The sequence below is a fragment of the Leptodactylus fuscus genome, chromosome 11, assembly GCF_031893055.1.
Source record: "Leptodactylus fuscus isolate aLepFus1 chromosome 11, aLepFus1.hap2, whole genome shotgun sequence".
Taxonomy (NCBI): Eukaryota; Metazoa; Chordata; class Amphibia; order Anura; family Leptodactylidae; genus Leptodactylus; species Leptodactylus fuscus.
The window spans coordinates 61,047,501-61,059,854 of record NC_134275.1 but is presented as its reverse complement, the minus strand read 5'-3'; the positions used below and the strand labels follow the sequence as shown (position 1 = coordinate 61,059,854).

At 44.0% G+C, this 12,354-nt stretch overlaps 1 protein-coding gene across 1 annotated transcript in view; it reads right to left on the bottom strand.

The window, feature by feature from the left end:
• Positions 1–562: 562 nt before the first annotated feature.
• Positions 563–12,354, bottom strand: part of LOC142184962 (endothelin receptor type B-like) — a 31,177-nt gene continuing 19,385 nt past the window's right edge. Inside the window, exons 2-8 of the mRNA XM_075260123.1 lie at positions 10,125–10,638; positions 7,736–7,848; positions 5,176–5,380; positions 4,060–4,209; positions 3,615–3,748; positions 2,857–2,965; positions 563–1,008 (exon numbers count right to left, since the gene is read on the bottom strand). Coding sequence (XP_075116224.1) covers positions 859–1,008; positions 2,857–2,965; positions 3,615–3,748; positions 4,060–4,209; positions 5,176–5,380; positions 7,736–7,848; positions 10,125–10,568 — 1,305 coding nt within the window. The 5' untranslated portion in view covers positions 10,569–10,638 and the 3' untranslated portion in view covers positions 563–858. The remainder of the gene's footprint in view (positions 1,009–2,856; positions 2,966–3,614; positions 3,749–4,059; positions 4,210–5,175; positions 5,381–7,735; positions 7,849–10,124; positions 10,639–12,354) is intronic.

Sequence of the window (12,354 nt, the reverse complement as noted above, 5' to 3'; positions counted from 1 at the left end):
TCATTGATATAAGATCAGTGAGGGGTCTGACACCCGGCACCCCCACCAATCAGCTGGGCACTGCAGCACTATAATTTGTATAGGGTCTGTGCTTATGTTGCAGTTCAGCCCAATTCACTTTTATGGAACTGCAAGCGGGCCATGTGACCCAACAATGTGACATCACTAGCACCCGAGCAGCACTGCCAGCTGATAGGTGGGGGTGCTGGTGTCAGACATCAGACAGTAATGACATATCTCAAGGAAAGCCCCTTTAAAAGGACAACAAGTGCAAAATATCCCCCTCTCTAACAATACAAAAATTCTTCTGTGCTTAGTGTTTGTAAAACTACCCCCATTCCTGTACATAAGGGAACCTGCACCGGCTAGTTATTACTTTCCACAATGGACAAGCTGAGGTTGCAGGATTCAACTTGCAAGCACTTTGCCCCTTAAAGGGGAGGTGTGATTGTGACTAACAAGGTTTTCAGTTCCAAAGGTTTTTTTTTTTTTATATGTACACAATACTGTATTATTGTTATTTTCATATTCCTGGACTCCTATCGGCCCACTATACCCCAATACCATCAGATTGCTCAATACAGTTCCTTCAAAGGTAACATCTGGCACTGAATGTGGTTTCCATATATTATAGATAGATCTTATTTTATGCCAAGCCCCAGGATCTATACAAATGGAAACCTGGAACGCACCAATCCATGTCAAATGTAAGTGTACAGTCCATCATGGTGGTCCGGAAGAAATCACTGGAGCGCGCGCTCACTGGGGCTCCAGGAAGTTTTTGCGTTTCATTGAGCAATTAGGTAGAAAATGAGGATCTGTGTCCGTTCTATGAGGGTCATTGATCTCGAGTGGTCTTCAGGAAGAGCTGTACTTGTTTGTAAGACGAGAACTGCTCCGATCCAGAACCAAGTCGTGGCCGTTGGCTTTCCACTTTCCTCCTGAAACTTTCTCATCCATAGGAGTGATTGCTAGACTTGGCCTGTGGCACCAGCAGCAAAGGCAAGACTGTAGAAACCAGAACACAAAAAGTTAATTCATATAGTTTTGTTTTTTTTATGTTTTATCCTTCAGTTTTATAATAGATTTTTCAGGGTTTGTCTCATCCTAATAAAATTAAAGCTATCAACCAGCCTAATGGTCAAGGTCTGACTTCAGATATCTGGACCACTGGTTGCTCTCAGCAGGGTACGCTGCAGTTGTTGCAGGAGAATATAGAAACAATGGGGTTTTCCTACCTATCACGTCTGATAGATGTAGGTCCTACTTCTGGAACCCATACCTTGCTCTAAATGAGTCCCTCAGCCTCTCTTACCTGCAGGTGACCTCACTGAGAACACTGTCCTCAATGGCCAGGTTTACAAAAACAGCGTAGCCTTCTGAGTGACACTGTTTCTGTAACTCCCACGGATGTGGATAGGAGTTGTGAAAACAGAATAGGACAGTGAGCTACATTATTTACATAACTCCTATTCACTTTAAAAGGAAAATGTTCTGCTCAGAGTGGTATGTAGTTTCTCTAAAGGCTGGTCAGCACAGTCTCCTGTTCTCCATAGAACTAAAGGAGTGTACTGTGCATGTGCGTGTAAGCGGCCTTCAAAAAATGGCCGCCTGCCGGCCTGTGCAGTCGGCTCTTGCCTGCATCCCGATGGCAGAGCCGAATGCGCAGGCGCCGGAGTGTGACCCCAGCCGGAAGAAGACGGCAGAAGAGGCGGTTGTTGTTGAAGCTGGAGGCGTAACTGGAGAGAGTTCTCTGGCAGCATTGGGGACGCCCCCAGTGCTGTCTGAGCGCTGGAACCTGCCCCCAGTGCTGCGAGAGAACTCATTTGCATACCGGTAAAAACGGTATTTCTACCGAATGGCGGGCCGGAGGCGACTAATAAAGGTAGGAGACAAATAGCCTTTCTTAAGACTATTCCAACGAGTTAACTAGAAAAAGTATTTTAATGGTAGAATCCCTTTAAGGCCGTGGCCCCACTTTGCCTAAAGGTTTTTTTTTGGCCCCAATGCATGTTTCATGCTGATGATGACCACCAGTTAGGTAGGTGACCGTGCACAGATCAGTGATTCCAACAGGCTCCAATGCCAGAAAGTGCTGTAACTTCCAGAGGCTGCCGGAGCAGCTGATCTATGGGGGACAGATCAGATACTGATGATGTATCCTGTGGATAGGTCCTCAGTATGAAATATGTATTATGGTTCAGAAAACCCCTTTAAGGCCTTACTAACAGAACAATGCAGCGATTTACAAGGTAAGAAAGACAAATTTGCCATCTGCGTCTCCCTCAAAGAGGAGATTCTAGTTTCTAGGACAAGTTTTCTGCTTCTGCAACTGCAACCTTATTTCACATATATTTTTTCCCATAACACTGGTTATGAAATTAGAATACTAGTAAAGTAGATTTTTTTTTTTAATTCTAGTTGTTTGGTTTTACTTTTCTTGCTTCATCCAATGTCATATACAATGCTTGTAGGGGAAAATATATCCGTGTGCCCTGTGGATGTTCTGTGCCCTGTGGATGTTCCCTGTGGATGTTCCCTTTGCCCTGTGGATGTTCCCTGTGCCCTGTGGATGTTCTGTGCCCTGTGGATGTTCCCTGTGCCCTGTAGATGTTCCCTGTGCCCTGTGTATGTTCTGTGCCCTGTGGATGTTCCCTGTGCCCTGTACTGGATGTTCCCTGTGCCCTGTGGATGTTCCCTGTGCCCTGTGGATGTTCCCTGTGCCCTGTGGATGTTCCCTGTGCCCTGTGGATGTTCCCTTTGCCCTGTGGATGTTCTGTGCCCTGTGGATATTCCCTGTTCTCTGTACTGGATGTTTGGATCGTTCAATGCTTAGTATTAGCAAAGTTATCTTACCCGGAAACAGTTTTTGAATTTTCTGCTGACAAAGTAGAGCGCCACCGGGTTTATGCAGGAATTCAGCGACGCCATATTGATCCCGATGTAATTCATGACCAAGAAGAAGCTGAATAAGTAAATGAGAAATTTATGGTAAATGTGTCCGAATCTGCGAATCTGCATATGATTTCATTATCTACTGCTTGTATAAGTCCGACAAGTGTGGAAAGGTTTAGGATCCTGAGGAAGGTGATAAATGTAAAAACATACTCACCTATCCCTGGTGCTCCCGTGTGCCAGGGCTCTATCCAGTCCCATGATGCCCCAGGTCTTGTTCTGACCCAAGTCCCAACCGTACCTCACGTTCATTCATCCCTGGTTCCTTTCCGTAGGCCAGCGATTGGCCTCAGCGGTCACATGCAATGGAACAAGCCCAGAGGGACTGTGGAATCGGACAGCGGCCTGGGACATCAGAGCATCAGGGACAGGTGCGTATTTTTTATTTCTTTTTTTAAATTTCACCTTCCCCATCCTCCAGAGAAAAAAAACATTTTTTTCCTTGACAACCCATTTAATAAATTTGCCCTAATGTGTTTTAAGTTCAGTGTTTCATTATACCATGAGATGCACCATTGAGGCCTCCCAGAGTGTCCATCCAGAGGAGTGGATTGTGATATACATGCACATTAATAATTTGTTCCTGCACTTCCAAGACACCCCAGAGCACATCGGAGCGCCCCAGTGAGGCCAGGGTCGTGTACGACTTGGTATCTTACCTGAGCAGTTCACACCTATGAGGATCAGTTCCATCATACACAGTTTTCTTCAGTATACTGCTGACGTGAAGAGGCAACCAACAAAGAGCAAAGATCACCACCAGACAGAAGACAGTCTTAGCCACCTCCCGCCTCTGAAATACAGAAAATAATATAAGAAAAATGTCTATATAATATAGTCCACCATATAATATAGTGCTGCTAACTGTTCCTGCAGGGGTATGGTGCAGTGGTACCACCAAAAGAGGGGTTTCCACTAAAAAAAACTTAGTCCGTAAACAGCCAGCATGGAATACTATAAGTATGGCGGTCTGCTTTCCAAATTAAAAATTCAGCAGTCCAGCTTCAATCGGAAAGAGAATATCGCCTTTAAATAAGCCCCACCCTTTGGACATTTTAAAGACTTACTAATGTTTGCCTATGAGGGATAATACTTTGGTTTTACCTGTTTCATGTGATCATTGAGTGCAATCCTCATCCCATTCTTCATGCTTAGCATCTCACAGGCCATCAAGGTGTAAAAGATGCCGGTGCATACCAAGGGCAAGCAAAAGTAGAAGCCAAAAAGCCACCAGACCTTCACTTCTTGATAGAACTAGAGAAGAGAGATGATCTTGTTAGTATGGTTATCAATGTATTATGGACCATGTTGTGAATGTTTGAAGGTTTTGTGTGCTCAGAGAAAACCCCTTCCAAAATATAGATCCCGGGGCTATCAGGTTTCACTCTCTGCACCCACAGCAAACAGCTGAATTTTTTTCAAGGGAAGTCAATGGCCAGACACTGCAGAAGTGGAGTAGACGATACCTGCCAACATCTGAGTTCTTCTATTAGGAGAAATGGCATGCATGGAAACCCACCCACACTTTGATGTGGCCTTCCCCATTTTTCACATTTACAAACAAATGCCCACTTTTCTGGACATGACCCTAAAGTGTCTACATCACATGTTCAAAGACATGGGAACATCCCGGCGGTGCCCCATGAGTTCTGCCCACTCTTCTCGGAATCTATCCCCCATTTAGGGAACCCATCCTGATGTTACAATAGAGTTCGCAATTATGGTTTAGCTGAATGATCATCCTTCCAATACAGAACGGGTCTCACATTCACACATCTGTGTATAGGAGAAGACTAGATGGAGAGATGGCTGTGCAGGTGCCCACCAACTTATTCTGCAGATCCATTCCTACCCATAGACTTCACCATTTGGACTTTAGACTGCCTTGGAAATGGGGACAGTGGACTCGCGTTTCACCGACAGGTTGAAATGTCTAATAATGGGACCACCATCATCAGTCAAATATTTATGACATCCTATGGATAAGGGGACCCCCTTAAAGTGAATCAGAGCTCTCACTTATAAGTGTCCTGTATCAGCTGGGAATGGTCAGGATATGTTTTCAGCATCTGGATATCAAAAATGTTGTCAGGTATAATAGAAAGTTGCAAAACTTGTTATTATTAGTCAACGAGTAACCTTTACATGTTTGAGAAGTTTGTTTTTCTAGAAAGATGGTGAAGCACATGAAGTTGTAGCAGTAAAAGCTGGACTATTTACCATCATAAAACTCGAGGACTGCTCCAGTGGTAACATGCACACCAGAAGGGTTTGTTCCCGAAACTTCAACTCGACCAAGTTAAAGGCAATGGCTTCTGGTACTGCCAAAACGACGGCTACTACCCAGATCAGCGTCAGCTCTATGGCCTTCCACACTGGGATTCCAATGCCCTGAATCCGATTCCAAGACGCCACGGCTCGGTATCTGTAACATAGATGAGGAGTTTTTATATTGTATGGTATCTCGGAGGGGATCAAGTAGGTATTTTGTTTAGTGACTATGCCCCAGTCCAGTTTCCATATAATGGGAGCTGAGTGTTAGTATCCTGGGATGGCTACTACATAGTGTGTGAAGTTGTCTGTTTGCACAATTTCAGGACCCCCATCAATCTGATGTCAATGACCTATCCTACTCTTAGACGATATACAGTAAAACCTATCTGTAAGACCACCTCCTTGACTTCACTTGTTTTGGGTGTGTCTGCAAACAACTATGATGTCTAATTTTTATTAACATTGTGCAGAATTGGAGATACAGCTCTGGAGTACAACACACATAGCGTCATAGAAAAGATCAGAATCTGCTTTCATATGACACCAAAACAAGTTTCTATGTTTTACAATGCCTGAGATATAAGTGTATGAAGTGACCCTTCCCTTCTTTACTTCACACAGCCCCTACACCTATACAATGAGAAGTAAGGGACGATTTCAACAAAGAAGCAGGGGGAGAGTGAAAAAAATGCAGGGTTCCAATATTTGTTAATAAAGTATATTCCAAAATGTATTAATAACACAAATACTGCCAGAAAATCAAAAGTTGTCAGAAGGTTTAGCTATGCTTTAAAGAGAATCTGTCACCAAAACCCAGTGCATCAACCCAGCCCTGCAGATAGATAGGTTAGGGTCATCTGAATAAAACAGTGCGCCTTTAATGCTGACATATCAACATTTTTGTCAATATGCAAATTAGCTCTTTGGAGCAACTAGGGTGTTGTGGTTTACCTCTTTGGAGCAATAGCAATGCCCTTGGGTTATTTGCATATTATAAAAAACTGTGATATACTGACAATGAAGGCGCCGATTCACAAGAGGAAAATATTGTTTGATTCAGGTGACCCTAACCTATCTATCTGCAGGGTTGGGGTGATATGCTGGGTCTGGTGACACTAACCTATCTATCTGCAGGGCTGGGGTGATATGCTGGTTCTGGTGATATTAACTTATCTATCTGCGGAGCTGGGTTGATATGCTGGTTCTGGTGACAGTAACCCATCTATCTGTAGAGTTGGGGTGATATGTTGGTTCTGGTGACCCTTTCCTATTTATCTGCAGGGTTGGGGTGATATGTTGGTTCTGGTGACCCTAACCTATCTATCTGTAGGGCTGGGGTGATATACTGGTTCTGGTGGCACTAACCTGTCTATCTGCATGGCTGGGGTGATATGCGGGGTCTGGTGACCCTAACCTATCTATCTGCAGGGATGGGGTTATATGCTGTTTTTGGTGACCGTAACCTATCTATCTGCAGGTCTGGGTTGATATGCTGGTTATGGTGACCCTAACCTATCTATCTGCAGGGCTGGGGTGATATGCTGGTTCTGGTGACCCTAACCTATCTATCTGCGGGGCTGGGGTGATATGCTGGTTCTGGTGATCCTTTCCTATCTATCTGCAGGGTTGGGGTTCTGGTGGCACTACACTGTCTATCTGCATGGCTGGGGTGATGTGCTGTTTCTGGTGACACTAACCTATCTATCTGCAGGGCTGGGTGATATGCGGGGTCTGGTGACCCTAACCTATCTATCTGCAGGGTTGAGTTGATATGTGGGGTCTGGTGAAATTAACCTATCTATCTGCAGGGTTGAGTTGATATGCTGGTTCTGGTGACCCTAACCTATCTATCTGCAGGGCTGGGGTGATATGCTGGCTCTGGTGACCCTAACCTATCTATCTGCAGGGATGGGTTGAGTTGCTGGGTCTTGGTGACAGACTCTCTTTAATATAAGGTTCCATTCAGTCTTTCTTTGGTATTCAAACTGGACCACCTGAAATTCTGAGATGATCAGATCCTGGTATATGAGAGGTATCAGGGTATTCTGCATAGAATATATATATTGGGTGGAGTAGTATGTTGGTATTATAGTCCAGTAGTAGATCATGGTTACAGACATGGTCAGAAATTACTACATTATTAGTATATGGGGATATTGTCACTCATTAAGGAGAGACCACCATGTAGGTGTGTGGAGTCTTATTAAGCCATTTGCGCTCCACTGTGAGGGATCATGGGAAGAATATGCAAATCTGTCTCCCAAGATGTAAATAGGGAGACAGTGCCTTAGTCATGCTGACCACTAGGGGGTGCTTCCTTTAACATCATGCCCGACCTTCCCAGAGGCCTTTGCTGCAATGATGTGGGATTTTACCAAGTTAGTCTTTCAGCCGAGGACAGCTCTGGCTCTGATTGGATCTCTTCAGCCCGGCGCAGAGAAGACTGCACATTATTAGTAAGAATATCAAACCTAAGTTTATGGGAATGAGAAGTCTGGAGCTTTACCTGTCTATGCTTAGAGCACAGAGGCTGAGCACTGTGACCCCAACAGATGCCTTCTGGATAAATGGTAATAGCTTGCACACGTATACCCCAAATGGCCAGTGCTCCGCCAATAACTGCAAATACACAGAGGATCATAATGAAATATCAAAAAAACATTGACAACACTTTAACACGTACTTATCTAATACTAAGAAATAGGAGACAATACAATGGCTTGCTTAACTTTTGGGATGATAGGCACTGAGCTATACCCACATCTTACTAGTGGTATAGAAGTACAAAGACCTTACTACCATTCTGCATTTCCATTTACCCCTCTTATTGGGATCTGGATGGGACAATATAATCCTCCATCAACTAACCAGAAACAAGGGCTTTTTTGGCAGACTCTTATAGAGTTCACATGGGTAGTGTTTGCTCAGTCAGACTAATATCTTGACCAGTTTTCTGGAGGAGGGCAGACTGTTCCAGTTGGTTCTACAGACTTCATTTTATTTTTTAAGTTTCCGATCTATGGACTAAACTGTAGACCAGTAGGTCCTATAGCAAAGATCAAGATGGGCACCCATTGATTGCAGTGGCGGATTTTGCCACTCAGGATCGACCTGCCATTCTTTTTGTCTTCTATACCTTTTCCATGACCCTTGGGCCAATTCCCAACTTCCACGTCTGCAATGAAGACAATGGAGTTCCTCTTATAGAGGGGAATCTTACACAGTTCCCAATACCCAGTAGCAAAGAGGATATGAGTTTCCTTTCCCCCTCAATAACCCGATATCACCTCCATGACATACTTTATGGTATGTATCACCTTGGAATTGCTCAAGAAAAGATCCTAAGTACAATTGCATAAGATTTGGATCATAACTGTGTCTCTTCACACAGTCTATGGATTTGACACATCCTTATCTATAGAGACATTTTACATATACTATCTATACGGACCTGTTAATTGGGCCCCAGAATATTGAATCAGTTTATTACTGGCATGATAATCTAGAACAGCCATAAATGTGAATTATTTTCTTGAATTACTTCATGTACCTTAACAGAGTTTCTGGGCTAAAATATGAATGGGAATAATAGGGATAGGTCATTAATATCAGGTTCTTAGGCATCTAATACCTGACACCCCCATCACTTAGCTGATCTCTTCAACTGATACACAGAGAATGGGGCAGGTAGCAGACAGCTCTGTTCTCGGTGTATCTGCAGTACCCAGTCTGACCACTACGCAGAGCGCAGAGCTGTCTGATTCCCACTCTATTCTCTATGTATCTGCAGTACCCAGTCTGACCACTACGCAGAGCGCAGAGCTGTCTGATTCCCACTCTATTCTCTATGTATCTGCAGTACTCAGCCTGACCACTACACAGAGCACAAAGTTGTCTGATTCCTGCTCTATTCTCTGTGTATCTGCAGTACTCAGCCTGAACACTATGCAGAGTACAGCGCTGTCTGATTCGCACTCTATTTTCTGTGTATCTGCAGTACCCAGTCTGACCACTACGCAGAGCACAGCGCTGTCTGATTCCTGCTCTATTCTCTGTGTATCTGCAGTACCCAGTCTGACCACTATGCAGAGCACAGCGTTGTCTGATTCCTGCTCTATTCTCTGTGTATCTGCAGTACTCAGCCTGAACACTATGCAGAGCACAGCGCTGTCTGATTCGCACTCTATTTTCTGTGTATCTGCAGTACCCAGTCTGACCACTACGCAGAGCACAGCGCTGTCTGATTCCTGCACTCTATTCTCTGTGTATCTGCAGTACCCACACTGAAGAACACAGCGCTGTCTGATTCCTGCTCTATTCTCTGTGTATCTGCAGTACCCAGTCTGACCACTATGCAGAGTGCAGAGCTGTCTGATTCTCACTCTATTTTCTGTGTATCTGCAGTACCCAGTCTGACCACTACGCAGAGCACAGCGCTGTCTGATTCCTGCTCTATTCTCTGTGTATCTGCAGTACCCAGTCTGACCACTATGCAGAGCACAGCGTTGTCTGATCCTGCTCTTTTCTCTGTGTATCTGCAGTACCCAGTCTGACCACTATGCAGAACACAGCGCTGTCTGATTTCTGCTCTATTCTCTGTGTATCTGCAGTACCCAGTCTGAACACTATGCAGAGCACAGCGCTGTCTGATTCCCGCTCTATTTTCTGTGTATCTGAAGTACCCAGTCTGAACACTATGCAGAGCACAGCGCTGTCTGATTCCTGCTCTATTCTCTGTATATGAGGTACTGAGCACAACCAATGGATGGGAGTACTGGGTGTCAGACTTCCACCAATCTGATAGGTTATTAATATTTTTAGCCTGGAAACCCCCTTTAAGAATCAATTTCAGATTTAACAATACCAATGATCATTTTAAAGCCATATGAACAAACCTTATAAATATTGATGGGAATTGCAATTAGGATATAGAACAAGTCGCCCAATGCCAAGCTGGCGATGAGGACGTTGGGTCCATTCCTCATGCACTTGTTCTTGTATACGATTCTTAACAGTGTGGCGTTTCCTATAATCCCCACCAGAAAAATAACGCAGGATAGAATTGTTGTGACATATTTAAAGGCATGCTTAATTTTGTAGCGGGATAGACAAGGGGGAGGAGGAGGGAAAGGCGGCATTCTTCCATGGTTTTCTTTGGAGTCACTGTCTGTGGCATTCTGAAGGCTTGTATCCATCTGTACCATGTGGCCAGCCGGCTCCTGTTCTAATGTCTGTGACAGTTCTGAAATCTCTTCGAGAGACATTGGTGTTGGCGAATATTGGCTGGAAACACCCACGAGTAGGCATAGGATCCAAATGGCCATTGTACCAGGAGGCATTGTGTACTCGGGCAACTCTAGTCTTAGCAAGGTCTTGAGATTTTGCTTGATCTCTCTTTTTTACATGAATCTGTAAAGGAGAGAAAGACATTGACATAACTATAAGCCTTTCAGATGCTAAAAAGAATCTTATGTAGGCACCAGAGTAAATTGTGAAAAAGCATATTGTGGTATAATCTAACCCCTTAAAGGGGTTGTCTGAGATAAATTGATATTTCTAATCTAAGCTAAATACCCCCCTTTCCCCCTCGCCTACCTTCTAAAGTTAACTTAGTGTACCATCCCAGGCACATTTTCCGATTCTCTGGTGATGTTCTGTTTCCGGAAGGGGGTAAACAGAATGTCACCAATACTAACCCATCCTCCTCCACGCCCATCATACTGATCCGTATTCTGATCTTGATCTTCTGGACATGGGATATCACTCCTTCTGAGCTCCACTTCTTTACTAGGGTTGAGCGATCGGTGATCGAGCAAATTTCACAATCGGGATCGGCTGGAAAATGATCGAAAATCAGATTTTAAAAATGATCCTGAAATCTCAAGATCAGCTCAGCCCTATTCATGTATATATCATTAATAGGGTTGAGTGATCGGGATTGGGAAAGATCAGATACCGATCGGCGATCGAGCAAATTTCACGATCGGGATCGTCTTGAAAATGATCAAAAATCAGATTTTAAAAACGATCTTGAAATCTCAAGATCGGCTCAACCCTATTCTTCACTTTGTTCCATGTCTGTGCCGAAATGCCCAGGAGAAGTGACGTCCCATACCCAGAAGGTCCAGATCGGAAGACAGGTTAGTATGAAAGGGTGGAGGGGTTGATTTAGTTAGAAAGGGTTAGTAGTCGGCAGGCTAGCTAGGGAGAAAGGGAGAGGCAGGGAGTGAGAGAGGGAGGGGATGGAGTCTTCTCTGAGTGAAGCCCAAGGCATCATGGTAGTAGTAGGAAAACACAGAACAGGAAGATACCCATGTAAACAAATGCGGAAGATGCCAGGAGCTCACAGAGGAACCCAGATATCACTCAAAACACGGCTAAAGGTATTGGGGTCGCTTATTAACCCATTAATAGCACTGACAGACCTTTTTTGAAAAATGATTCTTTGCCTGGTAAACCCCTTTTATGATAGAGCCTATTTGGTGCCTTCAGGATGGAGGCATTTTAATTGTTTTTTCATACGCATATTTCAAGAGCTATTCATTTTTATTTTCCTGTCGATATCCATTGTGGAAAACTTTCATAATTTTTCAGTAGATTTACAGTAATGCCGTGATATAACCAAAAAACGTATTAGCAGCTGGCAATTTATTGGGTGTATTGGTGGGGTGCCAATGGACTGACCAGTTCTCATCGCCCATAGGAGCATGGTGGCATCAAGGGTATTAAACTACCCGGATTGGAGTTATTTTCAGTCTTGATAGGGGCACGGCTGTGTGTCACCATTATCTTATGGGTATATTGGGTCGTACCTATCAGATGACATATATATCCATCATTGTGTAGTAACATGCACCCACCCATGATAAATACATCTATTTCTTGTTGGTAATGGGATCGTGCAGAATGTTTAGATCATAGCTGTAATACACGGGCAGACGCAGCAGGGAAAATAACATATCACACAGCTCTCACCGAAATCAATGGGATGTCTGTAAATCTTGCAAGGCGAGATACACTTTGTAGTTACTCTCCGCTCTGATGAATAAATAAGGGTGGAATCGCCGTCTATTAACTCTAAATCACGAAATCGCTTTAACTAGATATGAATGATTCAAGGAGTTT